Raw genomic sequence first — 21175 nt, 5'->3', positions numbered from 1 at the left:
GAGCCAACGTGAAGCTTCCTTGATATACACGCTACTTCAGCGCCCATGCCATGAACCTATCGCTAACAATGCAACACAAAACAATGACATAAACCGCTCAAAACATACCAATACAGATACCCGCATCCATATCGCGACCGCACGAAGCGAGTCTATACAGAATTAACCCATCATCAGCCGTTGAACAGTTGCGACAAGCGAAGACCTACTTCTTCGCAGCATTAACAACCTCTTCACTCAACTCCCACTCCGGAGTCCAGTGCACATACTGCGTCATCGCGACAGCAAGCAGCCACTCCGTCTTGACAATGCGCGGAACCATGTTTTCACGCTTAGCCAACTCGCGGAATTTAGTCCAATTGGTAAACTCCTTCTTGTCGGCGTCGGAGATGAGGTACAACACGTCTCCTTCGTCTTCAACCTGGTTCTGACTGACCTCCTTGTCAGAAGGGTCGAGTTTACGTTTTGACGCGGAGAAGACGGTTGTCGGTCTGCCCTTCCAGAGCACGCATTTCCCGCCGTTGACTTCGACAATGTCTTTGTAGGTTTCGAAGCCGCCGCCGACTTTCTCTGTGCAGAAGACGGTCCAGCCTTTGAGGAGGCGCTGCTTGTTCTGCTTGGCGCGCGAGAGGGCTTCGGAGAGCCGGAAGTTGTTGGCCTCTTCGAAGTCTCTAGCTTGGAGGAGGTGCTTTTCTGCCGGGGGGAGCTTGTTGTTCTTGAGCGCGAAGTCGAGGTAGCTGGTTGATACGAGGGTGGGGGCGCAGGCTAGGGCTGCGATGAACTTCTTCGTTCGGACGGGTTGCGGGGCGCAGACTAGGTCTACCTTCTTGAAGTCGTCGGTGATGAAGAGGCCGAGCTCTCGAAGGCGGGCTTTGTCTTTTGATTCCTTCTCGGGGTTGTTGGCCCATCGCTCGTCCTTGGAGATTAGCATGCGGAACTTGATGGGCGCAAGCTTCTCCTTCTTTGCTCGCTTGTTCTTTGCTGGGATCTCTGTGGCTTCGTCTTCTGTCTCGTCATCATCGTCGACTTCATCGATGGAGCGTTTGCTGGAGACAGATTCACGGCCGCCCTTTGCTTGCTTCGTTCCCTCGTCGATCTCATCTTCTGCCCGTCGTCGTCCACCGTGAATGACACCACCCTTGCGCTTCATCTCCTTCTCGAACTGTGCAATGTCTGGCGCGGCGTCGTGCATTTTTGCCAATGCGCGATCTTTGGCTCCCCGACTACCAGGCGTCTGATTCTCTTTGCCATCGGTACGCCGAGGTGGCAGCGGTGTTTGTGCATTGCCTCCGGATTTCGCCCGCTTGGGCTTCTCAGCAGGCGGACTGCGAGGTGCTGGAGGTTCACTTTGCCGCGGTGGTACGCTCGATGCTGGCACGTCATTGGTCTGCGGTGCTGCTTTGACGGCTTTTGTGGGTTTGACTTGCTTTGAGAAGAAGATCTTCTCAGTAGCCTCGCGATCGATTTCTGTCTGACCCAAGACCTCTCCAAGGTTGGTCCGGGCTGGGAAGAATGTGTAACGGCCCTCAGTGAGCGGCATTTCCCTGCACTTGGCGTAGCTGTCTTCTAGCCACAGATGATTGACAATGTTCACGCCCCACTCCGCCGCAGCCTCGCACTTCTCGCTGTTTTTGTGCGCAGCGATGAGATGTGTGTTGTCCTGCTTGAAAGTCTTTGTGAACTCTGCACCCGTAGCCTTGATCAAGTTTTCCAGGTATATGCGGGCCTCGCCAGTGTAACTGGATATGCTGACTTTGTACTTGTTGAACCCCGGAATGCCTTCCCTTGGCCGCGGGTAGTGCATCATCCGCTGCATGGGGTTTGTCCAGATGCCGTGTGTGATGAGGTAGTACAGCCAGCCCAGGTTCCCGACGTCTTTTCGCGCTTGCGATGCCTTGACATAGTCTGAACCTTCCCGGTAATTGCAAACATACATGTCTGCATCATCGATCTTCGAGGTCACACTGCCGCCTCCAGCCTTGACCATGCCCGTTATGATATTCCTGAGCTTGGTGCTGATGTTCAGATCCTCGCCAAGCTTGACACGCTTTCCATCGAAGGCCTTGATCGCGCGGGGTGCCTCTAGGTGAGGCGGCGGCGGTACTGGATCGTTTTGAGGGTCTGGTGTGGCTGCGTCTCGAATGTGCTGGCTCACTCGTGTAGGAGGAATGGCGCCTGGTTCCATGTCGGCGAGGATCTCGGGATCGGGAAGTGTATACGGTCGCTCTGATATTCTACGGCCAACTTTGAGGCAGTCGTCGAACCTGTGTGGTGTTAGATCAATTCAACTATTATGCCCTCGACTCAAACCTACCAGTGGGGCAACACGATTGACAATTGCAGTCGTTTGCTAATAGCGAGCTGACACCGTGGTTCGCTCACATCCAGTGCAATGAGATGTGTGACGAATTTCGAGAGGCTCGGTGCGAATTGCCCGCCCAGTGCCAGTACACCACCCTCGATCGCTTCCTTGTCACCGCTCGGTATGTCCCCACAGCAGATAACTACTTCGCTCATGAAGAGTGCCGGATCGGGACTGTATGTTCGCGGGTTCTTGGCCTTGTTGGACTGGAGCGACGCGTCTATCCATGTTGGCTTGACGACATGTATCATGAGATCGAGGGCGCGGTAGTAGTCGGGGAAGTCGGCCGTCTCCGAGACAATGTAGCTGATTTCTTCTAGGTTGTCTATGCGGCCTTTGGTTAAATTGAAGGGTAAGATTGTACCGTGAGCGCCTGTGATAGCATCTTCGATCTATGCTCCTGGTTAGCAATACTTCGAAATCGATTGGACGCGTCGCATACCTGGCGCATACGGTCTGGTGAGAGGCCGTTGGGGTATATCGTGAAATTGAGCTCCTCGAATAGACCCTGCGAGCCCTCCAGCATGGTGGTGTCTTCCATGGCTGCGAATTAGGGTATTGTGTTGTATATGTGGACTGTGGGTCGCTGTCGCTGTTGGAATCGAAGGCGCGATGCGACACGGCTACACGCGAACTTTGGAGGCACGAACGCGTCAAGGCCCACGTGACGCCCCACCAAAACACTTCGACGCTGGATCCGTCATGACGGCGGAGTCCTGCCTAGACTAGTGTCTTTTTGCAGTCCGATAGAAGTGCGCGTATGTTCAATGTCCCTTCGGAATAACTTTCAAGCGCGAGTATCTCTTTGGCACTCCTATGTGGAGGTTCTGTGGGGAGAACAGAAGCCGTGATGGACCTCGGCATTCCCCAGATGCCGGCTGCTAATCACGACACCTAGAAGCATAGGCGCCTTTCTGTGATCTAAGCGAATCATTCCTTCCTACCATCTCGCTGAACACGTACAACATTTATAACATTTTGACCTGCATACCTAGGTATATTCGTCGTCCGATTATCCGATTGTCCGACCGTCCGATCATCCGTCATCTCGTTATATCTCGGCCGCAGTCAGCAGGAACATGTCTTCAAAGCACTTTCGTATAGATGAGCACAAGGTAGAAGCATCACATATCCGTAGCTTCCCACGCTCCACATCGACGAAGCAAGAAGAAGTCCTACATCTCGCCGTCAAGCAATACACACCTCTCAACAACACGAGCCCGAAATCTGGAGACATCACCATCATCGCAGCGCATGCGAATGGATTCCCGAAAGAGCTGTACGAGCCACTGTGGGATGAGCTCCTGAAGAGGTGTCAGCAACATGGTTTCGGGATCAGAGGGATCTGGATAGCAGATGTCGTGCACCAAGGCATGAGCAGCGTTCTGAACGAAGATAAGCTAGGCAATGACCGTATGTACATGTCTCCAACTGCGCGATTGATACGCTAATTCTACGTAGCGGCATGGCTTGATCACAGCAGAGATCTACTCAATATGGTAAACATCTTCCGCGACCAGATGCCTCGCCCTATAATCGGCGTAGGCCACAGCATGGGCGGCTGCCAACTCGCCAACCTCGCACTGCTGCACCCCCGTCTCCTCGAGACACTAATCCTCATCGACCCCGTCATCCAAGGCAAAGTCTCCTTAAACGGCAACGTCGGCCCAGCCGCCGCATCATCCCGACGACGCGAGCGCTGGCCCTCACGCGAAGAAGCAGCCAAGAGTTTCGGCAAGAGCAAATTCTACCAAACGTGGGATCCACGAGTCCTTGATCTCTGGGTGCAGTACGGTTTACGAGACGCACCAACAAAGTTGTTTCCCGACGCGAAGACACCCGAGGTAACTCTGACGACAACCAAGCACCAGGAAGTCATGACTTTTCTACGCCCAAACTTCACCGCAAGACCAGGAGACAAGGAGCCGTCCTCTGCGGAATTCACATTGAGCAACCCGAAGTTGAACCGGAGGACGCATGCGGATATCACGCCAACTAGTGAACCCCAGACGCCCTTCTACCGGGGCGAAAGCACCATCGTCTTCAACCAGCTACCTTCACTCCGGCCATCGGTGTTCTACATTTTCGGCGAACACTCTAACCTCACTGTTGATAAGGCCGTCATCGAGGATAAAATGCGTCTGACTGGGTCCGGTGTTGGCGGCAGTGGCGGACGCGCTGAAGGACGCGTGGCGAATGTCATGGTGCAAGATGCTGGGCATTTGATCCCCATGGAGAAGGTGGAGGAGAGTGCGGATCATATTAGCAAATGGGTAGGTAAGGAGATGAAGAGGTATTGGGATTGGGAACGCAAGACGGAGGAGGAATGGGATGGGAAGCAGGGCGTGGAGAGGAGTGTGTTGCCGGGACGGTTTGTCGAGGAGTTGAATGCTTTGATTAAGCCGAGGGAGAGGAAGTCGTCGAAGCTTTGAATATTAGACTGATTGGGATGTAGTTGGCAAGATGCCTTCAGAATCCATCTGCCTGGCCCATGTATTGTAGATATTTGCATGAGTTAACTTTTCCTAGCACCTTCACATCAATTCTATCACTATTTCATACACCTCAACTCATACGTCTTCAGTCTTCCTTACTCTCCCCCCTCTCCGGATAATAACACCCCGCAAACTCCAAACTCGCCCCCTCCCACCTCTCCGTCTTAACCTCCTTCCACGCACTCCACGGCCACCACCCCTCCCTCTCCCATATCCTCGCCTCAATCGTCGCAATAAAACTCTCCCTACAAAAGTTCGCCCGATGACCATCAGGAAACGGACTCGCAAGCCCAAACCAACCCTGCTCCTTCGGCGCATGTGCCTTGAGTTCCAATTTGAGTGTGTAATTCGACACGGATAGCGAGAAAGTGCGGGTGTCCCAGTCATTCGTGGCGCTCATGAAGGGGCTGAGAAGGTTGAGATACGAGACTGAGAATGGAGGTACGAAGTCTAGGTTGAGGGATGGGGATCGGTATCCAAGCATGTAGGCGGTGTTGTACATGATCTTCCCGCCGGCAAGGCAGATGCCGCGTTTTTCTTCGTTGTCCCAGGCTTGCACCCACATGTGTGCGTCGGGGAAGCTGTTAGCCCAGTTCTTCTCTTGGTGGATCGTCGCATGGCTTTTTCTGTCTTGCGCTGGGAAAGCCTCGCCTAGAGCGGGTATGTCGAGGGTGAATGTAGCTGGGGAGCAGAGAGAATGAACGTGCCAGTGGAGTGGGAAGGGGAGGTTGATCATCCATCCTTCAGGCGTGCTCTTGTCTTGCCTCCATGGCATGTAGTCCTCCTCGCATTGCGCTGAGAGCGACCAACTTCCATCTTCGGCGGCAAACTTGTAGCTTGTGCGCCCGTTGCCCTCTGTGCTCATCACTCCCATACCTGGTACGCGTAGGTCGAATGCTTTGGTCTTCTCATTGGTGGTCACGCGCTCGATGTTGTTGACAAAATGCTCGCGCTGGAAGATTGGATGGCCTGATGAGGGGTAGTATGTGAAGGAGACCATGTGTGGGCGTGATTTCGCACCGGGAACGGAGCATATTATGAGAGCGATGTGCGAGCCAGATGCGAGGTCGAATTTGGAGTAGTAGCCCTCGAATTGTGAGGAGGGGTGAGGGGCGAAGTGCTCCATGGTGGGTTGTCAGTAGATTGGAACCTCAATGTGGTGGGTATAGGGGATGGCCAACTGTATAGTTGCGGGTTGTTTGTGTTGATGAGTTGGCGTGAGTAGTGGTGTTGGTAGGTTGGTAACTCATGACGTATGCAAATATTCCGGCTGGCAACTTGCATCCAAGCCATCACACAACTTATGGTACACATGTCCCAGCGATAGATGCTACCGAAATAGTCCACCTTAGCGTATTTTCACTCACCACGTTCGAAGGCGCCAGCTATCAGACTCGATATATGTAACCATAACTACAAAGTTCTTGCAACTTCCCTTTCTACAACGAAAGAGAGCACAAAACTTTTCTTATGTATTTCAAGCGGAGTGATTACTGGGCTACTTGGATCTATAGTAGGGTTGTGCACAAGTCTCTCGGGACTCTGGATCGGCAGACAATGGTTGCTTGGACGATGTCCGCTTGCGTTGATTGTGCTACTCGCGTGGAGCTCTTCGTTTAGAACATCATGCACTGTAGCAAAAGCATAGCAGTTTCTCAACCGCTCAGGATGTCTCCTGTTCTGGAAACTTCGCCGTGGTATACGTTGATACCGTATCTACTAACGTTAGTGTATCGGAATGTAAAGTGTATTGCACGGAGACATACACCTTATCAAAGGTTGATTTTATTCGGCAAAACCTCGAAGATTGCATGCTCATATGTATCGAAACATGTTGTTCTTCACGCTTCTCTTCATCGAGGCTGGCTTTCCATCTTCATATTCGATTCCGGCTTCTCCTCCCTCGCTGTCATGTCCTTGCAGCTTTGCCATCACCTCGGCGTCGAGCTCAGCCTGTGTCTTTTTCTTGGGCTTTGTCTCATCGGAAAACTTGGCATCGACATTTTGAGTATCAACTTCCACTGGAGTGGAGGTATTGGAGCTCGCATCGGAATAATTTCTGTTGTTGTAGGTGACTGAAGGTAAATTTTGTCGGCAGGACGCTCTTGAGGAAGACGTGGTGAGAGAAAGAATGGGAACGCGCCTCGGGATCTGCCGTAGAGATATCATCGTGGCGGGAATATGTGGCTAAGAGGGTGTGTAGTGAAATCGTAGCAACAGGACTATGGGGAAGATGGAGATGATGGATTTACGTCACTGTGACCGCGGTCGTCTGGCACACGTGAAAGTCTGGTGCCTGCGCCGCGACTGCATTATGTGGATCGCTCTGAGGACTTCCCTCGAGAGGAAAACCACGCATTAACATCACTAAGCGCTGGTCTCAACTCCTGGTCGTTCTGCAGGCTATCCGGACTTCACTTTGCTGTTCCCACGCGGTGCTTGCGACTGCCAAGACGCTAGTGGCTGCAGCCCATTTTCAGTTTCGCGATCGAGGATACCATCGCTCACGACACGCGCGCCAACCCACGATACCCCCCGGAAGCCATCCAAAATGGTCGTCACATCTTCCTGGTCCAACGTCGAGGACGAGGTCTTGAAGGCCGCCATCAGCAAGTATGGGCTGAACCAGTGGTCGCGATGCGCCTCGCTGCTGTCCAAGAAGAGCGCGAAGCAATGCAAGTCGCGCTGGACCAACTGGATCGACCCCGCTATCCGGAAGACGGACTGGTCGAGAGAGGAGGATGAGAAGCTCCTGACCATGGCCAAACTCCTCCCCACCCAATGGAGGACTATTGCGCCCATTGTTGGACGAACGGTACGCTGTCGCGAATATCCCTTTTTTCAGTACTATGCTAACTTTCCGCAGGCTACTCAATGTCTCGAACGCTACCAAAAGCTGTTGGACGAACAAGAAGCGAGGGAGTCTGGCGATCTTGGACTGGCGGGTCCGGAGGGTGGAGATTCAGCCGCTCCTTCAGCAGACGATGTACGTCGTCTTCGCCCCGGAGAAGTCGACGCCTACGCCGAGAGCCGACCTGCGAGACCCGATGCGGTCGATATCGACGAGGAAGACAAGGAGATGCTGTCAGAGGCGCGTGCGCGTCTGGCAAACGTCAGCGGTAAGAAGGCCAAGCGGAAGGCCCGCGAGCGCCAACTTGAGGAATCAAGAAGGCTTGCCTTGCTCCAGAAGCGGCGAGAGCTGAAAGCTGCCGGTATCAACATCAAGATTACTCCCAAGAAGGGCAACCACATCGACTACAACGCCGACGTACCGCTCGAGAAGGAAGTCCCCGCCGGCTTCTTCGACACCACAGAAGAAATCGACCGCAACGAACAACAACGAGAGGCCTTCGATCCGCGAAAGCAACAGCTTGCGAACAAGAGGAAGATGGAATCGCAGGAAGACGGAGGAGGTGACAGGAAGAAGAAGAAAGATGAGAAGTCAGGAGGTCTTGCAGCGTCGTATGCTAAGGCCGCACAAGCGCAGAGGATACGGGAAGCAGAACAGAGCAGCAAGCGACGCGGTCTCGTGCTTCCAGCGCCGCAAGTTGGAGAGGCTGAGTTGGAAGATATTGTCAAGATGGGAACCACTGGACAGCGCGCAATTACTGCGGGCAGCAGCGACAACATCGCAACACAGGGCCTGATCGGGAACTACTCGAACATGATTGGCAACACACCCATTCGCACGCCCATGGCTCCCAAGGAGGAGGACTACGTCGCAAATGAAGTGCGGAATGCTCGGATGCGAACAGAGACCCAATCTGCTTTGCTAGGTGGCGACAACCCAGATCTCGTAGACGACGAAGCACCCGCCTCGCTATCAGGACCCGCTTCACGACACCAGATTGTGACACCAAACCCCATGGCAACACCTTTCCGGCAAGCCAATGGCGGAGCTGGAGAAACACCTATGCGCCAGGGACCGGGAGCGACACCCATGCGAACACCACGCGATACCCTTCGCCTCAACGGAGAGGAGAGTGGCATGCAACTTGTTGGCCAAACACCCCGCGATATCAAGTTGAGGGAGCAAGCAAAGCGGCAAGACCTGAAGAGCAGGCTTGCTGCGCTGCCAAAACCCAAAGAAGAGAGCTGGGAGTTTGAGCTTCCCGAAGAGCAGGCAGATCATATGGAAGTCGAAGTCAGCGAAGAAGACGCTGCTGAGCGCGACCGAAAAATTCGTGAAGCACGCGAAGCCCAGGAAGCCGCAGACTTCGGCAGGCAAAGTCAAGTCGTGCAGAAGTTCCTTCCAAGGCCATCGCTGGTCGACATTGATGTCATGATGAAGCGCGCGTTGGACCTCTCTGACCCTGTCGAACGCGAAGTCGAAATCGAGATGGCTAAGCTCATCGCGAACGACGTCCAGAAGTTCGGTGATGGCCGAGTAACTGGTTCAGTAACACGTCTCGATTCCATGACCGATGATGCTCTCCGAAATGCCAAGATGGAGCTCGCCCTTGAACTTGCCATGACCTCAGACAAGGACAAGAAGGCCTTCCACGCCGAGCTCGACAGTTCTTGGACCACGCTTCACGGTTCCGCAATGCTGCCCGGCATCGCTGGCTACGAGGAAGACGAGATCGATGAACACCAACTGCTCGTCGAAGCCTTCGACAACGCACAGGAGTCCATCATTGAAGCCGCGGAACGTGCGAACAAGATCGAGAAGCGATTAACTACACACCACGCCGGATACATCAAACGATCAAATCTACTACGGGAGAAGATCAGCGGCGCATTCTCAGCACTCGAGCGTGCCAGAGACGATTTAAACACTGCGAGAACGGCACAATACAGCGAGCAAGATGGTATTGCACGCAGACTGGAGAGCCTGCGCGAGGAAGTTCAGTTCGTTACTAAGAGGGAGAGGGAAGCACAGGAGCTGTATAGGAAGCGAAAGGAAGAGTTGGACAACTTGCAACAGCCTGTCAATGGTATACACTAAGCGATTTTGGGGGTAGACACTTTGGTCTAAGCCTGTGTTTTGATATGATTAGGGGAATGGTGGAGGGTTGGTATGCATTGGCGTGGCGTTGGGAATTGCACGGCAGGCAGATACATATTATGAGACTGCTTTTGGAGAGTGAATGTCAATACTATGATACACCTCAACTAGTTCAACTCGTGATCATGTAAATCGTGCTCATCTATCGACGGATATACCGAACTCGTGACCACCAAACGATTCCTCGCGTCAGGTACCAAGAATCTTATTTCTCGGGCTTGTACCCAATATTTAAGCTCTGCTCTAAGGGCACACATACATCATGTTACATTCTGCAAGCACGTTGCCCGACAAGCCCGCTAGTACCTCTACCCAATATCCGAAACTGCGAGGCTGCCCATAGTCTCGCCATTGACAGCCCATAAGCTTTGAGCTAACACCGCATGAAGGCCCAACGCTCCCAACTCTCATAGCCTCACTTGCATACTTCGCACGAGCGTCACAACAACAGATTTCAAATGCGCAAAATTGCAAAGTAGAAAGTAGATGTTCATGTTGAAAGAAAGATGTGATCATATTCCATAATATCTGCCGTGTGGTAAAGCACCCCCCAGTCCAATCCAGTCCATTGGGGTATAAGAAAGCCGCAAACCCAATCCAGCATACACACGCTCTCAGACGAGACGTGTAGAAAAGGAACCCCAAGAATCAACGCCATTGACACGTCACCGTGCATACCCAATCTAAATCGCAAAAGCCAAACCTTCCACAAAGACGTGTGGGAAGATGAAAAACGCCCCATCAAACAGTTCAGTCGTAAACATGTTCAAGCATAACCCAATCAATCAACAAGCGCCAGCAACAAACAAAGTCGTATGCATCTAGCACTAGCACTTCCCATCCAACACCTCAAAGATGCCCACAACATGCACCTCACTCGCGCCGCGACCCATACTCGGTCTCGGCTCGAGGACATCGAGTTCGGTCTCGAATAGATGCTTCTCCTCTTCCATTTCGAACTCGTAGACGCTGGGCTTGCGGCGCACGGCGAGGAGTTGGCGGATGGAGGAGCCGGAGGAGCGGTGGCTGTGTGGCGACGAGTTGCGCGTCAGCGGCGATGTGGTGCTGGTGGTGAAGATTGAGGAAGGGGAGGCTGAGCGCAGAGAGTTGCGGGTGGGGCTGAAGGCGGTCTTGAGGCGGCGGAGGGAGCCGGATGTGCTGCGCAGGGGGGTGAAGGATTGGAAGCGGTTGGTGCGGCTTGGGGAGGGCATTTTGGATGGTGTTGTGGTGAGGTGGTGGTTGTTACGTCGGAGTTGAGGTTGGAGATGGTGGAATTGCTTTTCTCAGGTGACGGTTGCTATGATGTAGCTTCCCGGTATTGTTTGAGCGGATAGAGACGCGGAGTGTTTGTCGGGGTCCGATTGTAAATGAGGGATGTTTCGAATAGAAAGATCCAGCTGTCCTTACGAAGGAGGGTAATGTAAGGAATGGAAGTTCGTAGGGATGTGATAGGACAACGAGTGTTGGGTCTTGTTGATCGGCTTGCGAATCAGAAGAATGGTAGAAGTGAAAGAAGTTGCAAAGGGGAGATCAACTCTGTTCAAAGGGTATATATGAATGTAGATTGGGAGACAAGTAGTGCGTGGTGGTCAAAGACACTTCGCGCACAGTCTGAAAAGCGAAGGTAAGTTAAAAGGAGGAGGAGGAGTCGGGAAGATGGAATGAAGAAGGAAGAAAACCTATTCCTGTTAGTTTTAGTCGAGAAAAACAGGCGGACGATGGCGCATCCTTAAGCATGCGTGTCGCATGTTGGCACTTCTCTGTGCCAGTGCGTGTTACGTCCCAGAAGGCTAAAACCCTGGAAGGTAGGACATGGGACTGCTGCAGCGGACATCCCTGTCAGGAACGCGTGAATTGAGGGGTCGAGCCTCGTTTGATCACCCGTCTGGAAACAAGCGAGCGGGAGTCGTCGACTGGCGGCCCATTGGGAGTGCCCGCGGAATGATTGCATGGCTTCATTTCAGAGAGCTGCCTGCAATCGATAAGAGATTAGGTGGCAGTGGGTAGTCGGGGGATCATCCTCATTACACTGTGGAGCTTCGTCATTTTGTCGACTTCGTTGGTGGCTTCACACAAGATTGTGAGGGCTGTCCGGTGCTATTCTTACGTCGGCGAACTGCTAGTGGCTATGTTTTTGTTGACATGGACGTTGGTGGTGTTGCTTTTGCGCCCGACACGACGCGTTCTGGCTGCTTTGTTGTCATCATCGCCCGGCGCTCTGCATCGTCTCGCCAGGGAGGTGTCCACCATCACGTCCAAGCCATAAACTTGTTGAACAGGCACGATGATCGGAGGGCTTTCCGCTCGCCCACGAACCTGGAGCCGGTGACGAGCCGCTCCCAGTTCGGCCGCTTCAGACGTGAATCACCCTGGCTGTTGTTTCTTGCTTGCAGCCCGCCAGCCCATAAGTAGGCATTACCCAGCACTTGAAGCTCGCAGTGTCTCCATGCTCAACCGGCCTGTCTCGAGACCGGGTGCTGCGTGTGTGATGCGAGAATCTGCGACAGGCGAGCGTATCCCGATGCGGCATGGCGCGGTTCGCCCAGCTGTCTAACGGCAGACCAGCGTTTCAGACGCATCGGACGTTCAACAAATGCAGACGCGGTTGTGATGCTCCCGTGTGATGCTACAGTGTGGTGTGTCAACGCTGGAACTTGTGGGTGGCGAGCCAAAGATAGGTATGCATTGTGCTCACTGTTGGTGACGTGAGGGTGTCTGGTACACACCACACTTGAACGCACATCAGGTAAGAGCTCATCGGCGAGGAGCAGATCAACGTTTCAGGTCTGCATGCAACATTCGTCGAGGTGCGGGGCGATCCTATATCATAGTGCGCTATAATCGCGTGGTCCTTGTCGGGTCTAGAAGAGACGGAAGAAGCTCATAACCAGCTGTAAGCAAGGGACTGGTTATTATGCCTTCCAATGCCGACCGACGGAAGGTACAATTAGCGTCTGTCACCTGCGTCTGTTCATGCTGTCGGGTTATTTTTTGAACCATGGTACGGTTGGGCTTGGACGAAGAGACTATTGTATGTGTGTTCACGATGCACGTTGAGTAGCGTACCAGACGTCTCGCGAGCTATGTTGTGACCTAATACAAACGGCTCTCGTATGCCTCGTGTAGGAGTCGACGGAGTGATGGAAGTGCGCACTATTGGGAAAGATATGAAGCTTCGTGATAGTAATATCTAAGGTGATTTGATCAATCGCTCAACGCCGACGCTATGCAATGCCAAAAGTTAACTCCACCGCCATTACACCATTACAGGCCGTATCCCCATTCCCAACCGAACCATGAATTCCACATCATGGTTGCGTGTTGGGTTGATGCCGGCCGCTTACGTATCCAATCATTCCAGACGTTCATGCAACAGACTCCGTATCGTACGCCATCCTGAACCATCCCGTTTTGGCTCGACGTGTTGCCGAACCCACACCAAGCCAGCTTGATCGACGTGATTGACACCTGCTCATGCTTGTCTTTAGCGTTCATACACAAATCTTCTCGGACTCTAGCTGCGCCGCCGCTGAGTGAAACTCCTTCTAATCGATTCGCCCCATGCGGAGTTGTCAAGCACTTCCAAAACATCTGCCGCACTGACTGCGCTATTTGCTCGGCTACGACTGTTCGCTTGCCCAGGATCGACTTCGAGAGGACTGGGTGGTCGACTAAGCGCCGAGGCAAACTGCCATTCTTGCTCGCTGCCAGACATGGAGAACGGTGATGGCTGCGGGCTTCCCCGTGTAGGTGAGCCTGTCGGTGTTTGTTGTATCGAGTTGGTTCTGCTCCTTGTCCGGTCATAAGGGAAGGCCGGTGGCGAAGTAGACGCGCCAGCAGAGTTGCGAGGGGAAGGTGCGTAGAGATCTTGAGGTGAGAAGAGAGGACTGGGAGGTCCAGAAGATTGAGTTCGCTGGGCATTTGTGATGTCCTCGTCGTCGATGAAAATCTCGGGAACAGTGAACTGGGGCACTGTTGCCATACGCCCCTGCTTCTTCAGGTCCATCGCACGACGGAAGCGCCGTGCCCAGTATAGTGTGTCGAAAAACCCTTTGACCACGTTACGGCGGACAGCTTCTTCGATTCTTTGTAGACGAGCTCTGCGTCTCAAGAACTCTTCCAGTCTCAAGCTCTTGTTGTCGTTGATGACTTTGTGATGAGCCAGAATCATAAGTAGTGATGAAAACCCAACGCCTCTGTCGGGATCGCTCGACACAAGTACTTCCTCATAGAAAAGATTCATACGCCTTCGTCTGCGACGTATCTCCGCGACTGGTAGCTGGGCGAGACACCGGTTCAGTTTGTCCAGGTCGATCTCCTTGGTTGGTTCACGGCCTGACACAGGAAGATTGGACTCCCTTCCGGGTGCCACCCCACACTCTTCGATCAATCGATTCACAGTGAAGTCGCAGTCATAGATACGCATCTCGAAGATACCGGACAGTTCCTGATATAGTTAGTTTTGTGCTTGAATACGGCAATGATGAACTTACACCCAGAAGCCTGGGGAACACTTCTCTCGAGATGTAGCCGGTCCCGTTTGGATCGTACTCAGCCCAGGCTTGTTTGAAGCGACGAATTTCCTCTCGGCTGATGACTGACAGCCCGCTACTCCTTTGATACACGTAACTGAAACTCTCGTATATCAACGAGACGAACAAGTTGACGAAGATGTACATGCTCAAGATGTTCCAAGTGATGAAGAGAGCTCGCGCCCACTCGGGACTACCGCAGTCACTGTCGAAGTATCTTCTGCCCACGGTGCAGTAAGGTTTGTCGACGTTTGCAAAGTCCTCCATGAACTCATTCCAGCCCTCGCCACCACTCATCACAAAGAGAAAGACGAGTGCTTTGGGTACTGTCCGGAAGTTGATGTTTCCAGTCTCGCTAGCTCCAAATCTGGTAAGACCAAAAGTTTGCGTGAGGGCGATGGCGTATACCAGAAACAGGACGAACCATGTGGCGAGCAGGTTTGCGATGGATGCGAGACTTGCTGCAGCAGTCTTGAACAGCTGGTCGAGTTGATTGTTCCGAGGGATGAGCATGAGAGCAATGGAGACAAGGAAGAGCTTGTGCAGCTGGACGAAGGGCCTAACATCATCCTTCGCTAACACAAGAATCGATGTCACGAAAGTCCCCGCAACCGAGAAGATTGAGTATATGTCCCATGCGCTTCTCCGGAAACGGTGCCATGAGCGACCGATGATACGGATGACGATGTTCGCAATGAAGACGATGGTAAGCGCAAGGAAGATGTAGTCTAGTCATGTTAGTATTAGAACATGGATTCCATGCAATGAGAACTTACCCCTAGCTACCTCCCATGGGCCATAACCGGGATACCACTCCAAACACAGCAGCAGGAGGTGCAGTATCAGAACGCCAGTAATAAATCTCTGCCATGGTCCGGTCTTGGTGACCGCCCTACGGTAACACCACTCTTCCCAGCTCTCTCGTACCTTGGTGGACGAAGGTCGCTTGGATGGAGCGACTTGACGAAGGAGCTTTCGTAGTTCAAGCCAGGAGCGCTGATCTGTCGTCAAAAAGGCGACACCAGTCTGTTCCGTGTAGTTGCGCATAAAGACGGAAACAAACAGCGTCAACACGAAGACAGCTCCGAGCAAGTTGAAGACGATGAAGTAGACAGAGTTGCCCTGCGATGCTCTGTCTGCTGGCTGTGTGTAAACTCCGGTGATACTCATTGCAGTCCACATGTTGTCTGTCCAGCCTTCTTGGGAAACAATCTGGAACAAGATGAAGAGGGCATCTCCGAAGTTATCGAAGTCGTAATAGGGATTGGCAGCTTGGCGTGGGGCTAAAACCTCCCAGTCGAAAGGCTTGCTGTTGTATTCTCCCACACAGTCTCGGAGACTAGCGCCTCCAGGGAAGTCACCATCGTTGCAGGACTGTAGTTGACCGACGAAGAGATTCAGACCGTAGATGGCAAAGGGGATCAACAGACTCAACGACACGAAAGCAGCCTGGTCACAATTAGCTCTGAATGAATAGAGGTTGCAAGATGCTTACCGAGAACAGTTTCCACCAACCGCGAACGATGAGCGCGTGGAAGTGGTTCCGTGCACTGTCGCTGATGTTGAGCAAACGTAGAGCCCTCAAAGCTTTGAATGCGCCCACGGTTCTAGTGACTTGGCCTTCGTTCAAGAACGAGGTGCCAACATTGACCCAAAGAGTAATCAATACAATGCCATCTATGAAGCCCCAAGAGCCGCGGAAGTAGGCATTGGGTGTCCAAAAGAAACCATCAGCAATCACTTTGATCAGCGCCTCGATGCTGAAGAGCACCGCAAAGCCCATGTCTACCCATACGAACCAGTTCTTGACGCTGAACTCGTGGGTCATGAAGTACTCGCGTTGGTACAGCGGCGTTGTGATACAGGCCAACAGTACCATGGCGATAATTGCAGCATAGATGAATGCCGAGAACGCATACCAGACAGGGACAGATGGAGCTACTCCTTCGATACGGTCACCACCGCGGCCAGGGCCTACGACACGCTGACATAGCTTGCGTATGGGGTTGTTGGCTCGGAAGATGAACAGGGAAACGTTGTAGTTGGGGTGGTTTCGTAAATACTCGCGTTGAGCCTTCTTACGCCTCTCGGTAGCTGAGACAACCTCCTTTGCCATGCTTCTTGGGTCAAGATCCTCATATGCGCGGCCGAAGTCGAGAGGAGCGTAGAAAGGGTTGGGCTCCCGGTGTATGATTCGACGCTGGAATCGTTGCCAGATTGTGGACATGGTCCCCGATCCTACTATAGTCTTGGCTGGGCGGATGCCTGGTCGCGGGTCTTCTTCTTGTGGGCTTTCGCTACCGTCTGCCTCGTCAAGAAAGTCACGGACGACCGCATCCTTGAGCAGCATTTCTGTGGCGGCGTGTCCATAGTCGAGTGGATCTCTGCGTCGTGCCTGCCCGAGTTTGAAGATGGATGACAGAGATAGATTACTAGAATGGGTGAGCTGGTGTATCAATCACAGGGAAGAGAGTCCAACATACCCAGTGGACGAAGTGAGACCATCTTCCTTTTGCTGCAGAAACGCTTTGACTTGCTGTAAGCGCTTCTCATCCTCAGACACATCGAAGTTCTCCTGGATGACAGCAATAAACATGTTCAGGACAATGACTAGTCTTTGGTTAGTCTTTAGTCCAGATCAAAGGTCGAGTTGTACTTACAATTAGCGAAAATGAACCACATGATACAGAAAGACGCTCCAATCCATGCTGTGCCAAACGGCTTCTGGAATTGGGTAACAGTGTACAGGATACTTGTCCAATCTTCACTGGAAAATATTTGGTACATTCCCAAGAACGAATTGTAGATGTCGAAGAACGGCACGCGAATTGTCTCGCCATCGTCTTCCTCCGGAATTTCGCCGCGGAGCAGCTTTGAGGCGAAGATGGATGCTAGAAAAGTCAAAAGGAACACAAAGAGAATCAAGTTCAATAGACCACCCGCGTTTCCGAACACGACTGTCTGGTATGGCTGTTAGTTCAGGAGTTCCCAATGGCGGAGAGGGTAACCTACGATGAGGTCGCGTGTCATCGGCACAGCCAAGACAACGCGATAGACACGAAGGATCTGGAATATCGACAACCAGGCGTAGGCTTTTCCATTGTGTGCATGCTTGATGGCTGGTATCTGTATGACAGCTGTGATGATGGCGATCATAAGGTCGATGACGTTGCGCCTGCTCCTGAAGAAATGCCTCCAGTCGACAACAATTCGTACGAGAATCTCAACGAACAGTATGAAGGTGACGACAATTTCTGCGGCATTGATGAAAAAACGGCGAAAGTCGCTCATGTTGGCGCTTCTCATCATTTGAGCAACAAGGCCAAAGGCTATGACAGCCACCCATACCCATAGAGTCCTGTCGTAGAGACGTTTGAGACTACTCACGCGCTGTTTCTCGTCGTTCTTCTCTGCATCTTCATCTTTGATCTCCACTCCGGTGAAAGCACTGGTCTTGCTTTCTTCGCGGATGATTTGGAAGGAGGATGTGATGACAGCAATCAAAAGAGAGATGAGCCACAAACTCAGGATTAACAGCCCTACGATGAAGAAAAGAGCACTGATGAGGTAGTCGGTATCAGCTACCGTGTAGAGCAAGTCGGACCACGTGTTGGACGACATGATGACGAATACAAGCTCAAGAGACTGGAGGATGTTGTCGAAGCTCTTCGTGCCTGCAAAAGGGTTGTCATTCTCAACGCAGACTGAGCCCTTTGGACAAAGAAAGCCTTTGCCGTGGTCAGGCCCAGGTGGCATGCCCGCCGCAGGTATGTATGTTTGGGGATGATAGCCTTCGATGTCGGCTAAATGGCCACCGCAGAATTGGGCATCATTCGTGAAGTTTGGCTGTCCCTCCGGAGCTAACCACACGCAATTTCTCCGCAGACTTGATTTGAAACTTTGGACACCGACGATGGAGAAGAGCAGCCAGAAGAATCCGATGAGGAAGGCGACGTTGACCAGCAAAGGCGCAGCCTTCTTCAAACTTCGGAGAATGACGGAGGTTCCGCTGGTGAGGTTCAGAAGACGGATGATTCGCAAACAGCTCAACATGTCGAACACGAGTATGACTCGGCTATTATCAATGTTCCACAATCCTAGGACAAAAGCAATCCAGTACGAGACAACGGCAACAAAGTCGGTTCGATTAAACGAGTGCCTGAGATATGCCCGATGCGCGAGGCGAGTACGTACTTGGTGACGTGCATCGCCTACTCCGATGTCGGTGTGCATCTGTGCAGTAGTGAAGGACCGGAGCACGGAAGGCTGCTGGGGGTCTGGAGCAAAGTCGGTGTTGGTGCCCGTTTTTCGCTGTGAAGGCTGTCGGTGGAGACCCGAAAATAGCTGATTTGCTTTACTCATGACAGCCTCGCGCAAGCCGACCTGGCGGTTGATGGTGCTGTACTCGACGGGATTGATAATGAAACCAGAGACGATGATGCGGACAATGACCTCGAATGTGTATATGATGAAAAGGCCCATGAGAGCCCAGTCGATGCCATTGAAAGTCGAGATTTCTTTGCTGTGCCCAGTGTTATAGACTGCCCTCGTACGCGCATCCACTGCTAGTAAAACCGTCTGAATCACGATAAGAACGAGCAGCAGTGGCTCTGTGACAGGATGCACAAGCAGGTCGCAAAGCCTGATTCTCAATTTGCTGTCAGCAGGGAAAATGCCAAGACTCTTCCCGCGCAAGGGATTTGGTGGATGGTTCCATGATGCGCTTGGTGTCCTTGAGTACACGATCGGTGACGGCGGCTTCTCGAGTGGCGTGGAGGGAACAGGCGAGGTAGGACCGTCATTAGAGTACTCGGGCAGTGGTGGGATGGACAGAGGAGGTGCAAGGCGTCCTTGGTGTATGGTGGATTTCCGTTGGATGGTTCGCTCAGCGACCTGAGAGTCGTTGCTGACATTGACAACACGCTGGGACATGTTCCGCATAATAGTCCCAGCCCTGTGTAGAGGCGACTCGAAATTGCCAGGCGATAACGAGCGCTTCCTTCCTCGTGAGTCGCGCACGTTGCCAGCCTCCACCTGCCCAATGTCGCCGCCATGCCGGGCTGTCGGCGAGGCATCACCAGGGCTGAGAAAGTGCACACTCTGGAAGCTGGATCGCTCGTTGGGAGTGGAAGGGGCTGTAGCTCCGCTTATCGGTTGGAGATTGCGCGCGTCGGTCAAGCGGGCGGTATCGTCGTAGGTGGGGGAGAAGTAGTCGTGGTCTTCCGAGGTAGATCTGTCGACGTACGGTTCGTGCCCATAGGGTGTGTGTGTGTAGGACATGGACGATGCCGGCGTCGGTATTGGCGGCGATGTGTCGCCCTGGAATTCCATGCCCATGCCAAATCCAATGGCCGCCTGGAATGCGCCCGCGTCCAAGGGCGAGCCAGGCTCTTCGTCGTCCACGACCCTTCGGATGCCATTATGCGAAGGGGGTAGATTGGTGTTAATGTGCGGCGGTGCGTATCGCGTAGGGCTGGGCGACACCTCTACGATGGGCGAGTACTGAGAGTCGCGAAAATGTCCCCCTGTACCTATCGCGCCGGCCTGTCTGAGCAGATTGCGCCCGCGGTCGCTGAGAGTGCGCCGGTGTTCTTGCGACGCATCTTCGTCGAAGCCGTCGGGTGGGCGATTGAGGTCTTGCAGAGGTATTGATTGGTGGGGGTGACTTCGGCCGTGGTTGGGATCCGGGTAGGACATCGGGACGTCCTGTCTGATATGCGGCGTTCAACCCAGCATCTGAACCAACTAGCTCTCCCAGAATGCTATTGCGCGATCATGCAGGCGTCAAAACAAACGTAAGCGAGTGTCGTAGCGTAGAGAGAGCGTGGCAGCGAAGGCGAGAGCGGTAGGTGGCGCGTAGCAGTCCAAAGGGCGCGTGTGGTGTGTTTGGTGGGAAAGAGTTGGTTGAAATGCGGGATGGATGCGGATTCCCAAGCACGGACAAGGGTGTAGTGAGCGACCAGGATGCGCGGCTTAGGCTAGGGCTGAGGGTTAATTTTAGTTTAACGTCTACGGTACTTGTCGTGTTTGGCATGTGTCATCGCTGTCCTGTAGACGGTGCTATTACGAAGAACATGAATTTGTTATGCGATTGTGTACATGGCATTTGCTCTCCAAGTTAAAGCTAACCACCATACAGCATGAGTAACCAACACCACCCAGGAATCCGAAACTGCTGACGGCTTACCATGCAACGTCTCTGGCCCCTGGCGTGGAATCCTCCGGCACTGAGCCACACTTGGTGGAGCTGTGGCTTGTGCACTTGCGTGAGCCACGCGGCCTTACATCGTCACCTCCTGTCATCATGGCCGTGACGATGTTAATTTCGGTGGCTTGGTGGAGTCCCAACCGACGGCCGGCTGAATTGTCCATTCTGTCACGAAAGACCGATACTCTTGGAATGCGCATGTCCTGTAAGACGGGTGCATTAAGGTTTATAGGGACTGGTCTTAGTAAGCGGCCTACATTCATGCCATGCACTCGATATGCCATTGCCATAGCTCTGCCTGTGTAGTACAAGCAAAGCCGCTGTCTGCGTTCTTCGTCATCGTCATGAGTATTCTGTCTGCCAGATTGCATGTGCAAGGCTGGGCCGATGGCGCCTTACCGCTTTGGGCCTCCCCCGGACTCGCCGACAATCGACGCGCGACATTCATCACTCACATCACCAAAAAGGGACATCGGCACTCGCATCATCGCCCTACCCACGAGCCCGCCGACACCACGACAGCATTACCCATCGCCATCTCTCAACGCGCATCTGCTACCCACCATTTCT

General features: G+C 53.0%; 6 protein-coding genes across 6 annotated transcripts; 2 read left to right on the top strand and 4 right to left on the bottom strand.

Annotated features, from left to right (window-relative positions):
• Positions 1-205: 205 nt before the first annotated feature.
• Positions 206-2903, bottom strand: J4E84_005758 (uncharacterized protein; the record flags this gene model as incomplete). The annotated part of the gene is made up of 3 exons (XM_049388351.1): positions 206-2264; positions 2315-2754; positions 2805-2903. The coding sequence occupies 3 exons, from the start codon at positions 2901-2903 to the stop codon at positions 206-208; spliced, it is 2598 nt and encodes an 865-aa protein (XP_049243896.1).
• Positions 2904-3441: 538 nt separating this feature from the next.
• On the top strand, positions 3442-4794 carry J4E84_005757 (uncharacterized protein; the record flags this gene model as incomplete). Its single annotated transcript, XM_049388350.1, has 2 exons — positions 3442-3775; positions 3824-4794. The coding sequence occupies 2 exons, from the start codon at positions 3442-3444 to the stop codon at positions 4792-4794; spliced, it is 1305 nt and encodes a 434-aa protein (XP_049243895.1).
• A 148-nt stretch (positions 4795-4942) lies between these two features.
• Positions 4943-5983, bottom strand: J4E84_005756 (uncharacterized protein; the record flags this gene model as incomplete). Its single annotated transcript, XM_049388349.1, has 1 exon — positions 4943-5983. One exon carries the CDS (start codon positions 5981-5983, stop codon positions 4943-4945), a length of 1041 nt encoding a protein of 346 aa, XP_049243894.1.
• A 1425-nt stretch (positions 5984-7408) lies between these two features.
• J4E84_005755 (uncharacterized protein) lies at positions 7409-9805 on the top strand (the record flags this gene model as incomplete). Its single annotated transcript, XM_049388348.1, has 2 exons — positions 7409-7672; positions 7724-9805. 2 exons carry the CDS (start codon positions 7409-7411, stop codon positions 9803-9805), a joined length of 2346 nt encoding a protein of 781 aa, XP_049243893.1.
• An 887-nt stretch (positions 9806-10692) lies between these two features.
• J4E84_005754 (uncharacterized protein) lies at positions 10693-11076 on the bottom strand (the record flags this gene model as incomplete). The annotated part of the gene is made up of 1 exon (XM_049388347.1): positions 10693-11076. One exon carries the CDS (start codon positions 11074-11076, stop codon positions 10693-10695), a length of 384 nt encoding a protein of 127 aa, XP_049243892.1.
• A 2303-nt stretch (positions 11077-13379) lies between these two features.
• J4E84_005753 (uncharacterized protein) lies at positions 13380-20094 on the bottom strand (the record flags this gene model as incomplete). The annotated part of the gene is made up of 7 exons (XM_049388346.1): positions 13380-14312; positions 14359-15125; positions 15174-15846; positions 15893-16829; positions 16881-17007; positions 17058-17358; positions 17410-20094. 7 exons carry the CDS (start codon positions 20092-20094, stop codon positions 13380-13382), a joined length of 6423 nt encoding a protein of 2140 aa, XP_049243891.1.
• Positions 20095-21175: the final 1081 nt, after the last annotated feature.

Source organism: Alternaria hordeiaustralica (genome assembly GCF_023758085.1).
Source record: "Alternaria hordeiaustralica strain BMP 2776 chromosome Unknown scaffold_10, whole genome shotgun sequence".
Classification (NCBI taxonomy): Eukaryota; Fungi; Ascomycota; class Dothideomycetes; order Pleosporales; family Pleosporaceae; genus Alternaria; species Alternaria hordeiaustralica.
This window is presented reverse-complemented; position numbering and strand designations above follow the sequence as displayed.